This window comes from Megalops cyprinoides, chromosome 1 (assembly GCF_013368585.1).
Source record: "Megalops cyprinoides isolate fMegCyp1 chromosome 1, fMegCyp1.pri, whole genome shotgun sequence".
Taxonomy (NCBI): domain Eukaryota; kingdom Metazoa; phylum Chordata; class Actinopteri; order Elopiformes; family Megalopidae; genus Megalops; species Megalops cyprinoides.
Genome location: NC_050583.1, coordinates 51,911,464 through 51,929,347, shown reverse-complemented (window position 1 = coordinate 51,929,347; position 17,884 = coordinate 51,911,464). Strand labels below are relative to the sequence as shown.

Below are 17,884 nucleotides of genomic sequence, written 5' to 3'. Positions count from 1 at the left end.
GGCCCCCCCATGAGTAGCGGTTTGGGGAGGGATTGGGTTGCAGGAGAGCGGGGCCCCCTCGGTGCACCTTTGGCCAGGCGGCTCTCACACGTTTTACAGCCCTGAGTGCCGACCCGGTGGGCCGGGCACAGCGATTCCCTAACAGCACTTAGCAGCCATGAAGACTCTGAACTGAGAGGTGCGGGGAATTTGGGGGGGGGAGGGGGTTGGGGAGACAAAGAAAGCCTTACCGGTATACACGAACCGCCCAGGCGCCCCTTTGCAGAACTGCTTGGATTTGTAGGAGAGGGTGACTTCCACCACGCCCGGAATGTGTCTGGGTGGGGTCTGTACCCGGATGGCGTGGGGTGTTATCAGCTGAAAGAATCGCCCAATAAACAAGTCAGTTTCCACAGTTGGGGAGTTGGGGCCGGGCGGGGGGGGCGATGCTTGCCCCGTCCGGCTTAATTACCCAAATGAATGTAAATTAGCCACCCATCTAACAAGTCTCCCTTCATGAGATGGGACTTGAGGTTCTACGCTTTGGGAGAAAATGTCTGTAAACGAGGGTTTAAGTTTTTTTTTTTTTTTTTGCAGGAAAGGCCAGAGGGCATTGTTCACGCGAAAATTGCCTCCATATGTCTCCCTGCGTCTCTTCTCCTGTAATATTTCAGTACTAATTGTCCAATTGTATTCAGGGACCTCCTGCTTTCTGCCAGTGTACAACAGAGCATAGGCATCCATTTAATTCACTTTAACTGCACCTTTTGTTTGTCCTTCTTTCTTGAGATAAGGTACAAAACAAATTTTGGAATTATTTACTTTCTGTCAGGGTGAGCACAGTACAGTAAAGAGTGCAACTGATGGGTTGACAAACTAGACAAATAAGAAACGTTTCCACGCTTACGACACAAAAAAACATACCTCACTCCACACAAGCATCGTCCCGAACACGACTTGCAAGCCATCAAAGAAGTTGTCGCCGATGATGATGACGGTGGCTCCGCCCGTGGTCCACCCTTCGCTGGGGCTGATGGCTTTTATGCACGGGGTAGCTGCTTGTACGAGGCAGAAAAAGACCAAATTTAGGACCTTGCCTTCTAGACTGCAGGTGCCTTCTTCTCCAATGACAAGTCATGCAACAGAACAACCAAATGGACATGACCAGGCACAAACAGGAAATCACAGTCACACATCAGCGTAACTCGTGTACTTAAAGTGAAATGTTTAATGTGTTACGCCACAAAGACCGACTGGTAGCAGCAGCGGCAGGCGTGCGAGAGCGCAAGAAAAATGGCTCGATGTCGCAAATTGCGTGTCAGTGCAAATACAGCCATTACGAACGATTAGGCAGTGCATGCGTGCTGGCACGCGCGTTTTTCTGCTTTGCCTCTCAGATCTAAGCAGAGTCAATCAGCAGGTCTGCGAAGGGGGCGAAAAACGCACCACCGTTTTTTTTTTTTTTCGATTTCTCGCGCACTGGCTAATTGAGCCGGGCCTTTTCATCCGCGAACTTCGCCTTTGGTTCAAAACTTCATTTTCCCCTCGTCACTCTGTCAATTACCAATTTTCATTTTATTTTTTTTCTTTCGGGGGGGGGGCTTTCATCAAGAAAAAAAGAGAAATGAAAAGCATTCCGTCAAAGGTACAGGTTGTTTTTTTTTTAACGTTGTTTGTCGACATGCCTCCATGAGCTGTGGGCTTGACCTCCCCCTTTTGTCTCCAGACCCCCGCCCCCCACCCACCCTGACTTAAATTTGCATGAGCCGTCAGAGAGCCGGAGCAGCTGCGTGGGGCGTCGCCGTGGTCGGATCGCACCGCGGGAGAAACCGTGGCTCCCAGCAGCCCTTCCACGGCGGCAAGGCCAAAGAGCCCGAGAGCTGCTGGGGCCCCCTGTGCGAGTCCCTTTGGTCTCTGCTTTGATCAGGCCTTCTTTTTACATTCTGGCGAGAGACCTTTTTTTTCCTCTGCCTTTGATGGGCTTTTGTACGCCGGCTTTCATACAAAAGGAGCAGACACTAAAGATGTACACTTTCGCTATTACAACTAAATTTCTCCCGCTCCCTTCCTCAACGCTGGTGGGAGGCTTCACAGGACCATACTTGTCCCGAGTTCAACCGTTAAATTAACCCACTCCCGTTTGTTTTCTTTTTCTCTCTTTTCCTCCTTTTGTTTTCCTCTTGAAACCAACTGTTGTTGACCTGGGAAACGACAGTGTGCTTTCAGGTAGAGCCCCGTTGCCTCCTAAATAATTCAGAGGTGACGATTTGCAATCTGTACAGCCTTTTAGTGTAATCAGAATTGTTACATCAACTGCATCTACAACCACATCTTTCATCTGAGTTCATTTTTGTTTCCTGATGGCTCTTTAATATTCAGTAAGTTTGCCTAGTCAAAATATTTATTATCAAGTTTGATGTCGTTAACTGAATAAGATAAGATGAAAATAAATCATAAGAATCTGCAAGGCGAATATCATACAAGACATCTTCTTGTGGGGAGTTATTCTTCAGGCAGTAATAACAATAATATTAATAAAAACAATAACAGCGATAATAATTCATATCACATTAACGTTTTCTCTTGCACTAGGAAGGGCTTCTTTGAAAAAAAAAAAAAACAATCCATAAGAATGAAGGCCTGTGTCACGTAATATTTCAGAGCAAAATCTCCCACTGCAGTCCTCTCTGGCAGCTATCACAGGCGGCCAGGTCTAGTTAATCACCATTAGCTATTGTTGTGTAGAACACTTCAGACAAGCTACCTCTCTTTGTTTGCTTTAATGTTGGACTAGTGGAGGTTATATTTGCTCATTCCAGGCGCATCTCCCCCTGCGCAGCAGTGGCGCAGAGCACACACACCAGGAGCCTGCCCTTAACTACTGCTGTTGACTTCATGCTAATAAGTTCATACAAATTTTCATTTCTGAGGCTTGCGAGTGACATTTGCTTTTCTTAATTGCAGGCAGAGCGTTTGAAAAGGATCAACTCTCTAAAGACAGACATGGCTCCTCAAAGGGAGTGACCTTCATCAGTACTGCCAATTATAGCGAATAATTCACCAAAAATTACAGTAAACAAATTTACTTTGTGTCGGCGAGGGGGGGGTGGGGGGGGTAGTGGTGGTGGTGGTGGTGTGGGGGGGTGGGGGGTGTTGGAGGAGAACGGCTTGGGGGGGTTGGGGGTGTGCGGGCACGGGCGGGGCCGGCTGGCAGCTGCGGCCTGAGACCAGTGCATGCACGTTGCCTCGGAATTCGCGATGCCTCCCCACAGAAAACGGCGCACGGCCCATTCGCGAGCCATAAGCTGTCTCCCTCCTGCCTCCGAATTTGCATACATTTCAATGCACATACAGGAGGAGTGAACATGTGTTCAATGGGGAAGCATGGCAAACTGAATTACACAGACAGCGTTAGCCGTCTAATGATATACGTGCGCAATGCGCTCAAGCAGATGATGGGAAATTGGAAGGGGAGGCGGATGGAGATGGTGAGCGGGTCTTCGCCAGACAGCCAACCCCTGGTGTGTCATGCCGCCGCAAAGTTTAGGGCCTGGGTGGATCGATCGCTGGAAGTCCTTTGTAGAAAATGCAGCCTCGTTTGGCTATTTAATTAATTAAATGATTGTTGACTTCTTGTTGAATGCTTCTAATATTGTCGACTCCTTGTGTGGCTTTTTCCTTGTGATGTACTCTGCCTGTACTCTGTACATATGCCAGATGAATAAATGTAAATGTTTTCGACTGACTGAATACACTAAGTAATATCACACTACAAAATAATACTACATAAGGTACATAAGGACAAAGCACACAGAGTCAAAAGATCAGTGGTCAGTTCACACACTGGTGTCATGTAGTATTTTTTTTCTCTCTCTTCAGTACATAAACAGATGTTGGCTCCACTGATACTTTGTTAGCTAAGCACTGATTTACTCCTTCTTATGTTCCCGCCATTCTCTTTTGATATCTCATTATTATGCCTGAGAGCGCCACGGCGGTGTTGCCTTGATATCACTCGCCACACTCAGATAGATCTGTGGCTTTTGTCTGACGAACCCTTTTGTGCTTCAAGTGGACAGTCAACGAGCCGCCGGGAGAGGCGGCGCACCCCGTAAGCCCCCCTTGTGTATCGTTTACAAAAAAAAAAAAAAAAAAACACTGCGGTGGTGCGAGGCCGAGGCGCTGCGCCACGCGCCTCTCCCGAGTTAGCGTGGCAGCGTTTGTCACCTTTCTCCCCATCAGCAATATTGAGACACTCAAACAGGTCTCATCTTGCCTGCTGAAGACTCCTTTGTTCTGCCTGCTAAAATGTCTTGTAATTGTGCTTCGGATGTCCAGATGGCGGGCTGATACTGCAGCTGATGGGATTATACCTTTTACCTCTCCTAGGGCCATCTGTTCCCTTTAACTCGCTAAAACCCTGCAGCCTGGATTCAGTTGTCTTTATTGCATAAACCTAACAGCATTACAGGCACTTGGCATGCAAATGACTTCCACGCTGCAGGCCCTGTGCTAAGAGGGGGCTTTGCAGACGGCTTGAGCGGTGCTGATGCTGGAGTCATTTATGAACTGCGGAACGGGCGTGCTTGCGTGCGAGCGAATGTGCGCGCGTGTGTTTGTGTGTGTGTGCCCATGTTTGCATGAGGGTATTTGTGTATGTGTGTGTGTGTGTGTGTGTGTGTGTGTGTTTGTGTGTTTGCCCATGTGGTTGCATATGTGCGTGCATGTGTGTGTACCTGTGTGCGTGACTGTTTTTGTATGTGAGTGAGTGTATGCGTGTATGGGTGTTTGTGAGTGTGTCTGTTTATGCTTCTGTGGGTGTGTGTGTGTGTGTGTGTGTGTCTGTGTATGTGCGCATATGTGCATGCATAGATGTGAGTACCTGTGTGCATGTCTGTTTTTGTGTGCATGTGTATATGAGGGTATGGGTTTTTGGGTGTGTGTGAGTGTGTCTCTTCATGCTTCTGTGGGTATTTGTGTGTGTGTGTGTGTGTGTGTGTGCGTGTGTGTGTGTGTGTGTGTGTGTGTGTGTGTGTGTGTGTGTGTGTGTGTGTGTGTGTGTGCAGGTGTGTGTGTGATGACAGAGGACATCAAGATTACTTCTGCTATTCTGAACCGGAAGGTATAAACCACAAATTTTGTACCCCCTCCGCCCCCACATTGTATTCAACAACTGTAAATAATTTGCTATGTGTTCCGTGAGCTCTAAAAATCATGGCAGAGTCAAACATTCCCCCCAGCAGCAGATGAGGGGAGTTACTCTGCCTGGAAATGGTGTTGCGGGCGAACACATGCCCCGCCAGTGAACGCCAGGTGATTGGATGGAGAAAGTGTGCTGAGGGGAGGAAAAGGGAAGCACTCAGACACATAGCTGTGGTTTTCGCCGGGCACTTTCCCTGTAAAGAATGTGTTGCTAATCTAAAGCACGCCGACCCTCCCCTACCTGCGGTGTGGGCTTTATGGCCGACATGGATGGGATTACAGTTTTATTACTGTGTATCCTGCTCATGTGTCTGCTAATACACCTCACAAAGGAGCAGCCGTGGAGCTCCTCGCTCCGAGGATCGCCCTGGCTGAGAGGACAGGAGCAACTCCTTGTGGGTAAAATTCATAAGAACACAAAATCAGACAAATGAGGGTTAAATGGTAACCTTATGTGCGAGTGTGTGTGGTTGACTGTGTGTGAGTCAAGACCCCAAAAAAAGTCAAAATTGACTACGTCACAATATTGTTTAATGCCCACATGTTTAGCGTGGTTGAAAAAATATATATGTTAACATTTGCTTGCCCAATGATGTCTTCTGCACGTGAGCAGAGCAATATAGTACTACTGTGTACATATTGTCGACCTAATAAATAGAGATAAATGACACATACTGTAGATTAACAGATAGATCGTGCCACAGGAAAAAAAAATAGATGGATGGGGGTGGGGGCAATTGGGCTTTGAGGATGCAGTGGCCCAGTGGAGCTGGGTGGGACAGGGGGGAGGAGCCTTCGCAGACGCTCTCTCTGTCCCGTGGGATGGCAGAGGCTGGGGGAGAGGGCTCAACCTCCTTAATTGCTCTCCTCATTAAAGGCGGTTGCTAAGCAAAACACACCTACCATCTAGCGACGGTGGAAGAGACAAACAATACGTCATAGGGCATAATGACTTTAATGCTCTGGGCAACCTTTAATTATTATATTTTTGTTCTGTAGCTTAGTCATTATTAAGAAAAAGGAAAAAAAACACACACACAAAACAAACAAGTTTGCTTTCCCTCCATCCTCACACCCTCCCTTCCCTGTGCTTGAAAATGATAAATTGTCTTTGCCTTTCTTGGTGTAGTATTAATATCATCATCATTGCTCCAGTGATATAATAAGAAAGTGTACGCTTTATTGTTGTTTTAAGCATAATTGGTCCTGAACCTTATTTTCCTTACCACAATATGCATAACTAATGCACTCTGGCAAGCTTGATTTTTTTCCATAACCTTTAAACTGAAAGCAGGCCAGCAAGTTGAGGCAGTCAGAGGTTAGGAGGTTATGTTTAGCGCATTTTTACATTTGAATTTCCCAGGGTTTCCCAATCCAAATTTTCTCCATGAGCATTTTCCCCCTTTTTCCACAGGCCAGGCTATCAGTCAATCACACGGAATCAGTTGGAGGAAAAACATTTAGCGCTGGTTTTCTCATAGAAAAGCCCCACAGCTTTCACAAGCAACAGCAGGACCCAGCAACAGGAAACTGATCTCAAAGCAAATTCTTTGCAGATTCAATCATGATTTTTTTTTTCATGCAATCGCATGGCAAGTACATAACACTGCAGACAATTTTTATTATAAAAAGTAAAAACTTGGAAATGGAAATGGGAGTTGTTATTATTATTATTATCATTATTATTACATGGTTTTTACATGCATTACATTACTATTACGTTACATATGTACTATTACATTAGTAGCATGACTACTACTCATATTATCACCACCATTCCTTATTAGTACTACTAATAATAATCATAATAATAACAGTAATAACAGCAGATGAGTGTCAAAGAAGCAGGCAGCAACAGAGAAAGCATTAAATTAGAGAGTGAAGATAAATGAGAGGTGAATAGCAGGAAAAAAAAAAGATCAGCACAGAAATGATAAGCAGACACTAGAGGCTGAATAGCTGAATAAAACCAGCTTTTCCCAAAGATAACCACCTCAAGGCATGAATAGATGGCGAAATAAAGAAGGGGGGAGGAGAGAGAGGAGCATAAAGTCAGGGTGCAAGTCAAGTGAGGATTGGAGAGAGGGGGGGAAAAAGCGTCGCAAATTAAAAGACATGTAAAATGTGCCTACCATTCTCCAGATAAGGAGCCGTACCTTCTGAAGGGTCTAGACGGCGAGCCCTTCTGCCATGCTTGGAGTTGTTGTGTACGAACATGTTGTCCGAGACAGCCAGGACGTGCCCGTCCACATTGACTGTTGTCGATACAACAACCTGCAACGAGAGCGAGGAGCTTGTGATTTTTTGGCGGGCTGTAGGAGGCAGGCCTCGCCGCCCGCGCGGAGGACAGCGCGAGGGTGTCGCCATCCCAGTTAGCCCCGGCTCCACCACACAGGCAGGCCTGGGTGCTTGGCCTTCTGTAGGGCTTTTCTTTGGGCAGGGGGCGGTTCATATGTAATAAAACAGCACACAATTAATACTTTATTGGGCTTTTTATTGGTGTGTGTGTGTGTGTGAGTGTGTGAAGCTGCTAAATGTGACACTTGTGCCTCTATGAAAGGATACAGACATATGAATACACACACACACACACACACACACACACTATAGCCCACTTTCACCCGCCGCCCCCCACATAGAGAGCTATTGGAAGCTCTCTTTAATGAACAGATCCATCTAGGCAGACGAAGAGCCAGGGCTGAGGGGGCCACCGAGGGAACCATCCTGGCTACCGCGGGCTGATCGTATTGGTTTTAAGCCGGTGTTTGTTTTACTTGTAGCCGCTGTTCAGGTTAGCCGCAGTCCAAACGAGAATTATTTCCATCATTTTACACCTTTCAGACTGTAAGTGAAAACACATTTTTAAAGCAAAGTGTAAAAGCTTGACCTCTGCGCAGCTGTTTATTTTTCCGACAGGAAAAGTTGTTCGGGTTTTCTTTTCCTCCCTGTTGCTGTTGTTTTGTTTGCCCCGGTATCCAAGTACAGTACGCGTCCCCGTAGGTTTTGTATTATTAAAACAATAAATGATATCAAACCAATCAAAGCAGTCCATTTTCACACCCCAAAGAGCAAAACAAAATAGCATCCATTAAAACTCCTTTTCTCCCCAATGTGTCAACTCTCAGCCCACACTGCTAATGGCCTGGGCCGGCCTACTGGGAACCAAAGAGGTGCTTTACAGTTTCAAATACCTTTTTTTCAGAGAGGAGGCCGGTGTGAAAATAAAATCCATGGCTGAAGGAAGTCTTTGTGTAAACCCGAACGTGTTTCCCCGCGTGTGATAAACCCTGAACGCCTAAACTCGAGCATCTCCGATTTCTTTAATTATCCGATTATGTAAGGAAGGTGACCAGCTTGTGAATTCTGTTGAGCTGGTGCAACAGTTAGCTGGCCTAAGCTGGAGTGCCAATTTCACCTATTTGCATCCTCTTTTTATTCGCACGTAGCCCTCCTCTCCACTAATGCTATCTATCACTTATGTTGACACAGGGGTCCAGTTGGCAGGGATATTGCTCCAGTGGTTATCAGTCTCTCGAACCTCTCTGCAGGGCCTCTCTCTCACCTCAGTATCCTCTGCTTCCATTGATCTATTGATACATCCACGAGCCACTTTATCTTATTCGACTCACCGGGAGAAAGCGAGGAGAGGGGCCAACTTCAAACGGAGGACTGTTGTTGTTTTTTTTTTCGGCAGGACCGCTAACTGTTGAGCGAATTAGCCGGGCCCCTCCTCGGCCCTGTTTGGTAAACAATCCCTGCGGTCGATTTTACAGTCGCGTTTTAACGGGCGCTAATGAGGGGGCTTTGCATGTGAATGGAGCGGACGACAGCGCATGAATGGCCAAAGTGTTTTCAATCAGGGAGGGGGGGGGGGGGTAAGCGCCCCCTCCTTCTTAGGATCGTTCTGATGGTGATTGACCCCGGTATGTCAAAGGAATTCAGTGCTTTTTTTTGTGCCGTGTGAAAGGGCTCCATTCTTGTGTCCAGGTTCAGGGCCGGGCCACGGAGCGAGTGATGGATAGGGCCTTCGCTGACTTCCAGCTGCTTTGTGGTAGTAAGTGGAAAGGGGGAGGCATGCAAAAACGCACGACCCTGCCAACGGAACACCTAGGACAAGAGCATCTGTGAAATTTATCCTGGAAATGGCATCCTGCGTCCAGCCGCGCAGAGACAGGCCAGCAAGCCAAAATGGAGGTTTCTTTTTACGCCTTGGTTGGAAGAGGGACGCGGTAGTCTGGCCGCGGGAATGAAAAAAAATGAAGAAACTAAGCTTTACCTATGTTCCTCATTTTGGTTTTGTTTTACAAATAACCGCTATGTCACTTAGTTACTGTTACATTATTAACATGTGTTTAGAGGTTGCATAAAGATTATGATAATAAAGATTTTTTTCTTGAAATACACAAATAACAAAAAAAATACTTGGAAAGCCTGCAGTTGTAGTCACCTACAATAGTAAGGATGTTGAAAAAGACCAAAAAAAGAGAAAAAGAGGCCACGAAAGCAGAAAAAAGCCGAAGCAAGCGGAAAGCGTGTTTTTAAAAAGGGGGCAAGATCTCTTTAAGAAAGCTTCCCAGGAGTTAAGGACAGATCCTAGCTCACGTCGTCGGGTCACCCGTCCATTTCCCAAGCTGTGGAAGATTTTCACCGTCTCTGTCGGAAGATAAAAACAGTACGGGAAAGCCGGGCGGGTCGGGCAGCAGCGGGAAGCCCTGTCCTCACACACCTAGGCAACAAGGTGCTGAGGCAGGAGAAGTGCTTTGAAGACACGCTGTCGAGGCCCCTGACACACTGTTAAGTCCACTTAAACCTTCGGGGAGGCGGGGGAGATTAGCTGAAGAGACCTGGAGAAGTCCTTCCCGGTGACTGGTGGCTCCATCGTCAGGCCACAAGATCAGCGGTGACTGATGGTTCCTTTAGTCATCGGTGAGACAAAGAGGACACTTCCACTCACTCCAAGCTTTGACCTTCTGCTCTCTCCACATGGATCAATATCACCAATGCCACCTGCAGCCTCCGTGTATGAAAAATGAAAGCTACGCTGGGTTGTTTTCAAGGAGCTTATATGTAGGAGTATATATATAAGCACACACACGCTCACACACACACACACACACACACACACACACACACGTGGAGGAAGGTCAGACTGACTCGCCCGGAGATCGACATTAGGTCAAAATAACTTTCATGTGTTGCTCAGTGTGTGCACCTTGCTTCCACAGATGTCTATCCAAACCACCGCCAGTTATGGCAGCATTAACACCACTGATATTCACTGGTTACATGCTCTTTTCACTGCTTGTAAAAGAATTCTCAGCCCCTATTCACATAAACAAAATGCTATCACTGCCTCAATACATTTTACCACAATGAAAGTAAACAAATCCTTACTATAACAAATAATTACAAATTTTCACTTCACATTAAACAGAGATTTGACTAGATTCTGAATGTGTATGCACAGTTTTGTTTTGTATGTGAGAGTGAGAGCAAGAGAGAGAGAAAGAGACAGGCGGGGGCAGGGGGGAGTTAGCATTGGTTTGGAAGTGTAATGCAAAACCCTCAGTGCCATTCATATGCTCGGAAGCCAGGCTGGCTACTCTAGGCGCATACACAGGTACCCAGCTGGACTCCCGTACGCAAAAACAAGAAACCAGCTGCAGTGCTCTCTCTCTCAGGGGGGGACCCTGTGGCACTGGGACTGCCCATCCTGCCCTGCCCAACTGCCGTAAATACATCTGCAAAGCAATAAGCCTCAGCTCTACCCAGAGGGATGGAGGAGGGCTAGCATTCCTGTCTGCTTAATGCCTTTCTGTTTGGAATAGGTAACAGTTTGGGTAGAGGAGAGAAGGGAAAGAGTGCGTGTGTGCGTGTGTGTGTGTGTGTGTGTGTGTGTGTGTGTGTGTGTGTACGCGCACATATGCAAGTCGAGTCAGAGGCCAGAGGAACGCTGTAGCGGGGAAGCTATGGTGATTTTCCACGCCTGCAAGTTACCTGGAATCTGCGCATGTCCCGCGGGTTGCCTGCATTCTTCAAGCAGTTCTGATTGCACTTGAGGAAGAATTTCAAAAAGAATCTGAAAGAGAGCACAAGACAGAGACCTTGCGTGAGACCAGTGCCAGAATAAGCCAACAAGAACAGCAGCACATACATTATTTTCATGAACCTTAAAAAAATACATATATACATATATGACGACAGAGCATAGTCATGTGGCAAGAAACCCAGCTTTGATATCTACAGTAAATCAAGGTCATATGAACAATAACACAATACGGTTCATTTACATCTGCAACTTACATATATTTAAATAAATTAACGTTTAATGCATTAAACATGAAGGCATTGTGTTGTTATGCAGAAACATCAACGCGTCTGAGGAACAAGTTCATTTTAAGGAAACCCCCAACACAGCGATTGGTGTTAGAGTGGAGTTTTGAGAAGGAGATAAGAAAAGCATTGTTTTGAGAAGGTGGACCTGTGTGACAGTCTCCTAGCCCTCCCGTTCCCTCAACCGTCACACAGGGTTCACAGTGTCCTCTCACAACCCATCTGCCGTCGACATACAGGAAGTCACTTGGTATTCCGCCCACCTATTTTTCCTAACTACTACTCCTCAATTAAAGCTAACGTGTTCAATAGTGAGGTAGATTAGACACACCTGAGGCCAAAGCTCATTTGAAAAGCATCAGGCAAAAAAAAAAGACCTAACAAGGTGAGAGCATGCCGCAAAGTTATAGTCCTGTCAGGCAATTAGGGTCTCACTTCTGGGACCTCCGCGCAGGGGCAATTACGCCACAAATTACAACCTGGCTAATCTTCTGAACAAATGTCATGTCCGCGAGATCCAACGGAGGGCACCTCGGCGACACGTTCTCTGTGGCTCCCGGGCTGACGGCTCTAGCGTGTGGGAGCCCAAATGAAAAAGCCTCATACGTGTGAGGGTGTCTTTGGTTTTTTTTTTTTTTTTTTTTTTAAAAAAGGCACCCTGCCCATTTCCAGAAGGACACCAGGAGAGAGTGAGAGAGAGAATGATAGACAGAGAAAGAGTAAGAGAGAGGGTAGGGGGCAAGGGGCTGGAAGCTCGGTTGCTGGAGGTGGCTTGCTATCTGTTGATCTTATGTTGTTCACTACAGATGCTACTACTAATATATGCTATCTGACCGCTTTGTTAGGACATGATCCCATATCTGGTGCCCAGCCCTCCCAGATGCCAATATGTGCCACATATAGCTAGGTAAGAAAACAAAGTACCTACATAATTATGTTACTGGTACACATATTTGTGTTTGAGTTTCCTAGTCAATAGGTTAAGCACATTATGTTAGCCTCTTTGTATAAAAAAACACAAAAATCCCAGCATGGTTTTGGGGTCTGGCAATTATAAGGAGCATTGTTTTGTCAAGTTAACTGGTGTGTTTCGGTTGGCAAATGTGAAAGCTTTATCCAGGAGGAGGTCGTCTTCTTTATATTCTTTTGTAATTTTTAAGTCTCCTGCTTTGGGCTTTACTGCTAACCCAGTGCACTTTTGCACTTCAGCCAGCTATTTGAACACATCCTCCAAAACACTCCTGGACAGACCCCCGGCCCACTGAACGTGCCGAGGGGATGCCGGACAGACCTGGGGAATATTTCCACGGCGATTCAGAAAAAATCTTTGGCTCCCTCATCGATAAAGTCATCCCGGCAGGCCCCCCCCCCCCCCCCCCCCCCCCCCCCCCCCCCCCCCCGAATGCCGACCAGCCACCGATTTCACAGAGAGGTGATAAAAATCCCGGCCTGTCGTTAGCACATTATGCTTAATTGTGTACAGTATGTTTTCAGAAGCATCCGTCCGACCATTACCAAAATGACCATTACACACCCTCTAATTCCCTGAGCCTGTCTTTATTTCCCCGAAGAGTCATAATCTCTCGCAGCAGGTATCGGAGTAAATCAAGCTTGAAATACAGCCTTTATTTACTTGCTCCTCTTAAGTAGAGTGGAGAGATCTTGCTAACAAACAGCACCTCTGCCATAGTGAAGATCTCAGTAGCCCTAGACAGTACAGATTGAAGAATTATGAAGGCAGGGAGACATTTGTTTGTTACTGTTAGTCAAGAGTCAAATGATGTCAGTTGCATATATCTTGTGTTTTTTTTTTTACTTATTGAACAGACAAATGCACTAAAACCCTAAGGCATTGACTGTCTCTTGTATGTGATATATTCTTATCCACATGCTGGCTAACTGGGCCTTACCCAGCAGTGTAAGTCCATTTCTCAGCAGTTTTTTCCCCTCAGATCACGCAATGTTCATCCTGTGATTGGGGTGAAACAGCTACCTTTGCCGTTTCACCCCTAATGAAAGCCACGCCACACCAACACAAAGAGGCCTAATTTGAAGTCGGTGCAATTGCCGCGTGTTTAGTTCATTTCTATTTACTTTTATGAAGTTGATTAACCAGAGATTTGCTGCTATCTGATGAAAATAATTTTAATTGTAGTCCCAGGCTCCAGTGTAATATCCATTACATTAGGAGCTGTTTAAATTCTACATGGGTACCGGGTAAATTGGCCCTTTGTGAGCGTGGAAGCAATTATGACCAAACAGCTCTCTTTTTAAATGGGTACAGAACTTTGTGGTGTTGTTCAGGACGATCAGAAACAAAGGAGGCCGTTTAATTGTAATTTAATGGAATATCAAGGAGTCGGTGGCATTAGATGTTGGCAGAAGAGAACAGGGGAGAAAAATTAACTGCAATTATGTTTGATTAAAGCTATCCTTCTCAATAATCAGCAATTCTGACAGGCCACTGGGCTCTTGCGGCTTCCAGGATGGCAAAAGGTGTTGAACAATATTAGGGCCAATAAAAGGGATATTAGCATAGCTAATTACAACCCTGCAAAAGCAGGGGAAAGGGGCCTCTGTGTATTGTAATGTGTGAAATAATTGGCCCAGGCAGTTATCAATTACAAGAGAGGAGAATTTGGTTTGTCAGTGAAAGAGCTGAGCTAGATGCGAGTAATTTCACCACAGCTCTCCTCTCCTCTGATGTCTCCGCGCATGCAGAACCCCAGAACTTTGCTTTCATCGTGGACTGCAACTTCCCCGAGTCGACAAATCACCAATAAAACGATCTCCACCGACCAGGACCGGGTAATTAATAGGACTTGTTCCCTCCGTCGTGCTTGATACTGCTCTTTCTCACCTAACCGATGCCACTAATCATGCAATAATGATTTCTTCCCCTCTGGTCAAAGGAGGAGAAGAAAAAAAAAATGAGGCTGCCTCTTTAGAAATGCGACCGGCTTGACGTTTAAACCGCCCGGCTTCACAGACCCCGTAATTGAGGAGAAAAGAGGAACTTTTTTGTGTAATTCGAGGTCCGTAATGCCCTCTTATCTTAACTCATTAGATCAGAGGATCGTTTTACGCTCGTAGTCAAAGACAAACCCTGGTCTTTATTTCTGTCTCCCCTCACTCTCTCCCTCTCCCTCCCTCTCTCTCTTTCTCTCCTTCTTTCTCCCTTTTTATTCCTCTCCACTCATTGAAAAAAAAGAAATAAAAAAAAAAAAAACAAACAGCCGAAAATGGAGGGAGCAGCCCTCCATGTCAGTGCCCGTCGTAATTGGTGGCGGAGTCTCTCTTCCCAGCCCCTTGCTCCCTCCTCTCATCTTTTTTTTTCTCTTTTTTTATCCTTCATTTAATGCAGAGGCAGAGGGGGGAATAGATACAGGACGTCTCTATTATTCTAATGGCAGGGGGAAGGAGAGGAAGAGGGGGCATGCAGGAGGTGAACCAGGAATAATAAGTCACGGCGCTCACGTGCCATTTCATGCATGTTAGCTACATCACGTACGGGGAGGGGGGGGCGTGTAAAAAAATTCGCTGCACCAAATGTATTTTTGTACTAAATGATATTGAGGGAGGCCCTTTACTTGACTTTGGGAGCGTGCCGCTCTGCATGCAAGCATTATCACTCCTGGAGAAGGTTGCTTATCAAAATGTAGGACAGCAAATTAGTGCCACATTATTGCTGCCAGAGATTTTTTTTCCTTTTTTTTCAGAGGCATGGACTGTTGGGGAGGAAAAAAAACCTACATTGCTTTTTTTTTTTTTTTTTTAGAGAGATAGATGATAAATAAATGGATGAGAGTGTTAAAAACACAGCGGCAGATGGGCGAAACCTCATCCATGTGACATGCAGGCCATGCAGTGATTGGTGGAGCTGCTGGTCAGCGGAGTGCTTCGCAGAGGCCCACACTAATTACTGGTTCGAGGTGCAGAAAGCAGTGGCCGCAGCTGTGCGGCTTTCCAGGCAGGGCCATCAGTCGCTGGGGGTATTGATTACCCAGCAATCCTAGCCGATCGGGGCCCCCACCACTTCAGAGACAATGCGCTTCCCTCAGAAAACCTGTAATGAGCGCTTCCTACACAGGACTACATTCTGCTGACATCAGATCTCTGAACTGAGATAGTACACAGGTCAATACATATTGGATTTCCAAAATGCTCGGGTCTTAATGTCAGGTCCCCGCCCTTCCTCTGCCTCTCCTGCCATTGGCTGGTCTTACTGGGTCACATTCTTAAGGGCCAGTAGAGGATGGGCTTTTTTTAAAAAAAAAAAAAACATTTCTCCATTAGGCTGATTTATTCTTCAAATATGGCATGACAAATTGCTTTAACACTGGTCTTATTAAATTCTTGTGCATTTGATGTCATAGCTCCTTCAGAGGAGCACATGAGATCATGCGGAGGGTTCCCGAGACCATGGCAGAGGTTTTTTTTTTTTTTTTACAGCAGGAACCAGATGGTCTTTTGTCCGCACTGTTTCTCCATATTTTTCCTCCCGCCCCACCTCCACCCCCACCCCCCAAAAAACAAACAGGAATGCACCGGTGATGACAGTCCTGCCTTTTTTTCCCTCTAACGTTTTCAGTGACCCTCACATGAGCCGGGTGGCGTGCACCTGATTTTTCAAAGAATATTTGCGGCTTGACTCCTGGCCCAACAATCCCTGCCCTTTTTGTCTGAGAGTAGCTGTTCGACTGTGTCAGAGTCTGTCTCCGACACACTGCAGCTATTTTTCTGGCTTTTCGCGGTAGTAACCACACCGCATTAACAATATTTGTACTACAATCGCCAAGGGACCGACTTCCCAGATCCTATCACTTCTTTATCTCCTGACAAATACCCCTGCTATCGAACATTATTAAGTTTAGAAAATTAACCCTTTCCCCAATCTAGAGTGGTTCCAGACCCTTCCATTTCACCAAAGAGCCTTATCTCGCAATTTTTGTATTATGTTTTTTTCCTCTCTCTCTCTCTCTCTCTCTCTCTCCCTCTCTCCTCCACACCATGCTATTTGCAGCATTGGCTGTCAAGGGGCATTTATAGATGCCATGATCTCTAACATTACCCCTGCTTCTTATTAAGGGGAGAGCTGGATGATCCAATATGATGGGACCAGAGAGGGAACTGATCTGTGAAGGCCTCCTTTTTTAAGATATATCTCACACTTCAAGCAGTTTTTGCTTTTCCTGATAATATATTTATTGTATACTGATAAACACAATATACAATATATTGTATAATACACTTAATAAATATAAATGTACAGTGAGAGTTGTGAATCTGAAACAAGCGAGTTAAAATTTTTACACGCACACACTGTAATGCTCAGGCACACAAGCAGAAGTGAACTACAACATGCATGGGATCGTTTGTGCCCGTTTAGCTAGTGCCTTGTTTGCTGATCTGAGCTCCGATTTAAGGTTAACAGCCTTAAACTGGAGTCAAGTGCACATGAAAGAGGGAGAAGAGGAAGGGAATACCAGGAAGCGGGGTTTATTTACGGCAGCCGGGCAGCCTCTCTCTCTATCTCGCTCGGAGGGTGTCCCGTCCCCATCCTTTCTTTTTTTCTCCTTCCCCTCCTTACCTTCTCTCTCCTCTCCTTTCTAATGGCCGACGTGGCGTTGACATTATTTCCCCAGAAGATCGCCTGTCAATCAGTCTGCATTTTGTCTTTGGCTGCGGGCTCATTAAAACAGCTTTCTCTCTCCCTCCGGACGAGCGCTCCATTTGCCGACTCTGATCACCGGGGCTCCTTATTTAAGAAAAATGCCAGCATCGCCTTGCTTCACGGGCGAAAGCTGCCGGCCCCTCGTGCCGACTTGTTGCAGGCTCCGGGGAGGGTTTTACAGGTTGTGGGGGAGATTAAGTGATTGTGTTTATGGAAACTTATTGTTTTTAAACCCGGGCTGCCCGTTGTGCTTCCTCCAGCCCTTCTCCCTAAAGCCTCCTCTTTGATCTGGGGCTGAGGTTTCGTCTATTTCCTCATTTAAAAGGATCATTTTCCAACAACTGACAGGTGTATGTTAGGCCTGGAGTCGAATTCACTTTTTTGTTTTAGTTTTGTTTTTGGGTTTTTTTAGGTTTGTCTATACTTTCTATCTTTTTTCTTCTTTTACCATGTAAAATACACACTTTGCCAGATAATTTCAAGCGCAGCTTTAATTAGAAACTGTTATCATTGTGGATTTTAATTATTAATTAAAAAAACGCATTTCAGGTCTGGTCAGAGCTTGCAAACAAAACACGCTAACGCACACCTTGCGCTAGGCTACCACTCGGAAGCAAGTTTCCAATTCCTCATTAAAAAACATATTAAAACGTTAGAAATGATTAATGCGAGTGGAGTTCTGAGTGGCAATTATTT

At 45.9% G+C, this 17,884-nt stretch overlaps 1 protein-coding gene across 19 annotated transcripts in view; it reads right to left on the bottom strand.

Annotated features, from left to right (window-relative positions):
* The window catches only part of ebf3a (EBF transcription factor 3a), a 91,633-nt gene that overhangs the window by 24,135 nt on the left and 49,614 nt on the right, over positions 1 to 17,884 (bottom strand). For 6 of the 19 annotated variants that reach the window (XM_036528418.1, XM_036528532.1, XM_036528585.1 and 3 more), the window contains exons 7-10: positions 11,179 to 11,260; positions 7,314 to 7,455; positions 904 to 1,037; positions 231 to 357 (exon numbers count right to left, since the gene is read on the bottom strand). In XM_036528418.1, the coding sequence (XP_036384311.1) occupies positions 231 to 357; positions 904 to 1,037; positions 7,314 to 7,455; positions 11,179 to 11,260 (485 nt within the window). The remainder of the gene's footprint in view (positions 1 to 230; positions 358 to 903; positions 1,038 to 7,313; positions 7,456 to 11,178; positions 11,261 to 17,884) is intronic. The other 13 variants (XM_036528469.1, XM_036528495.1, XM_036528558.1 and 10 more) reach the window with 3 other exon arrangements.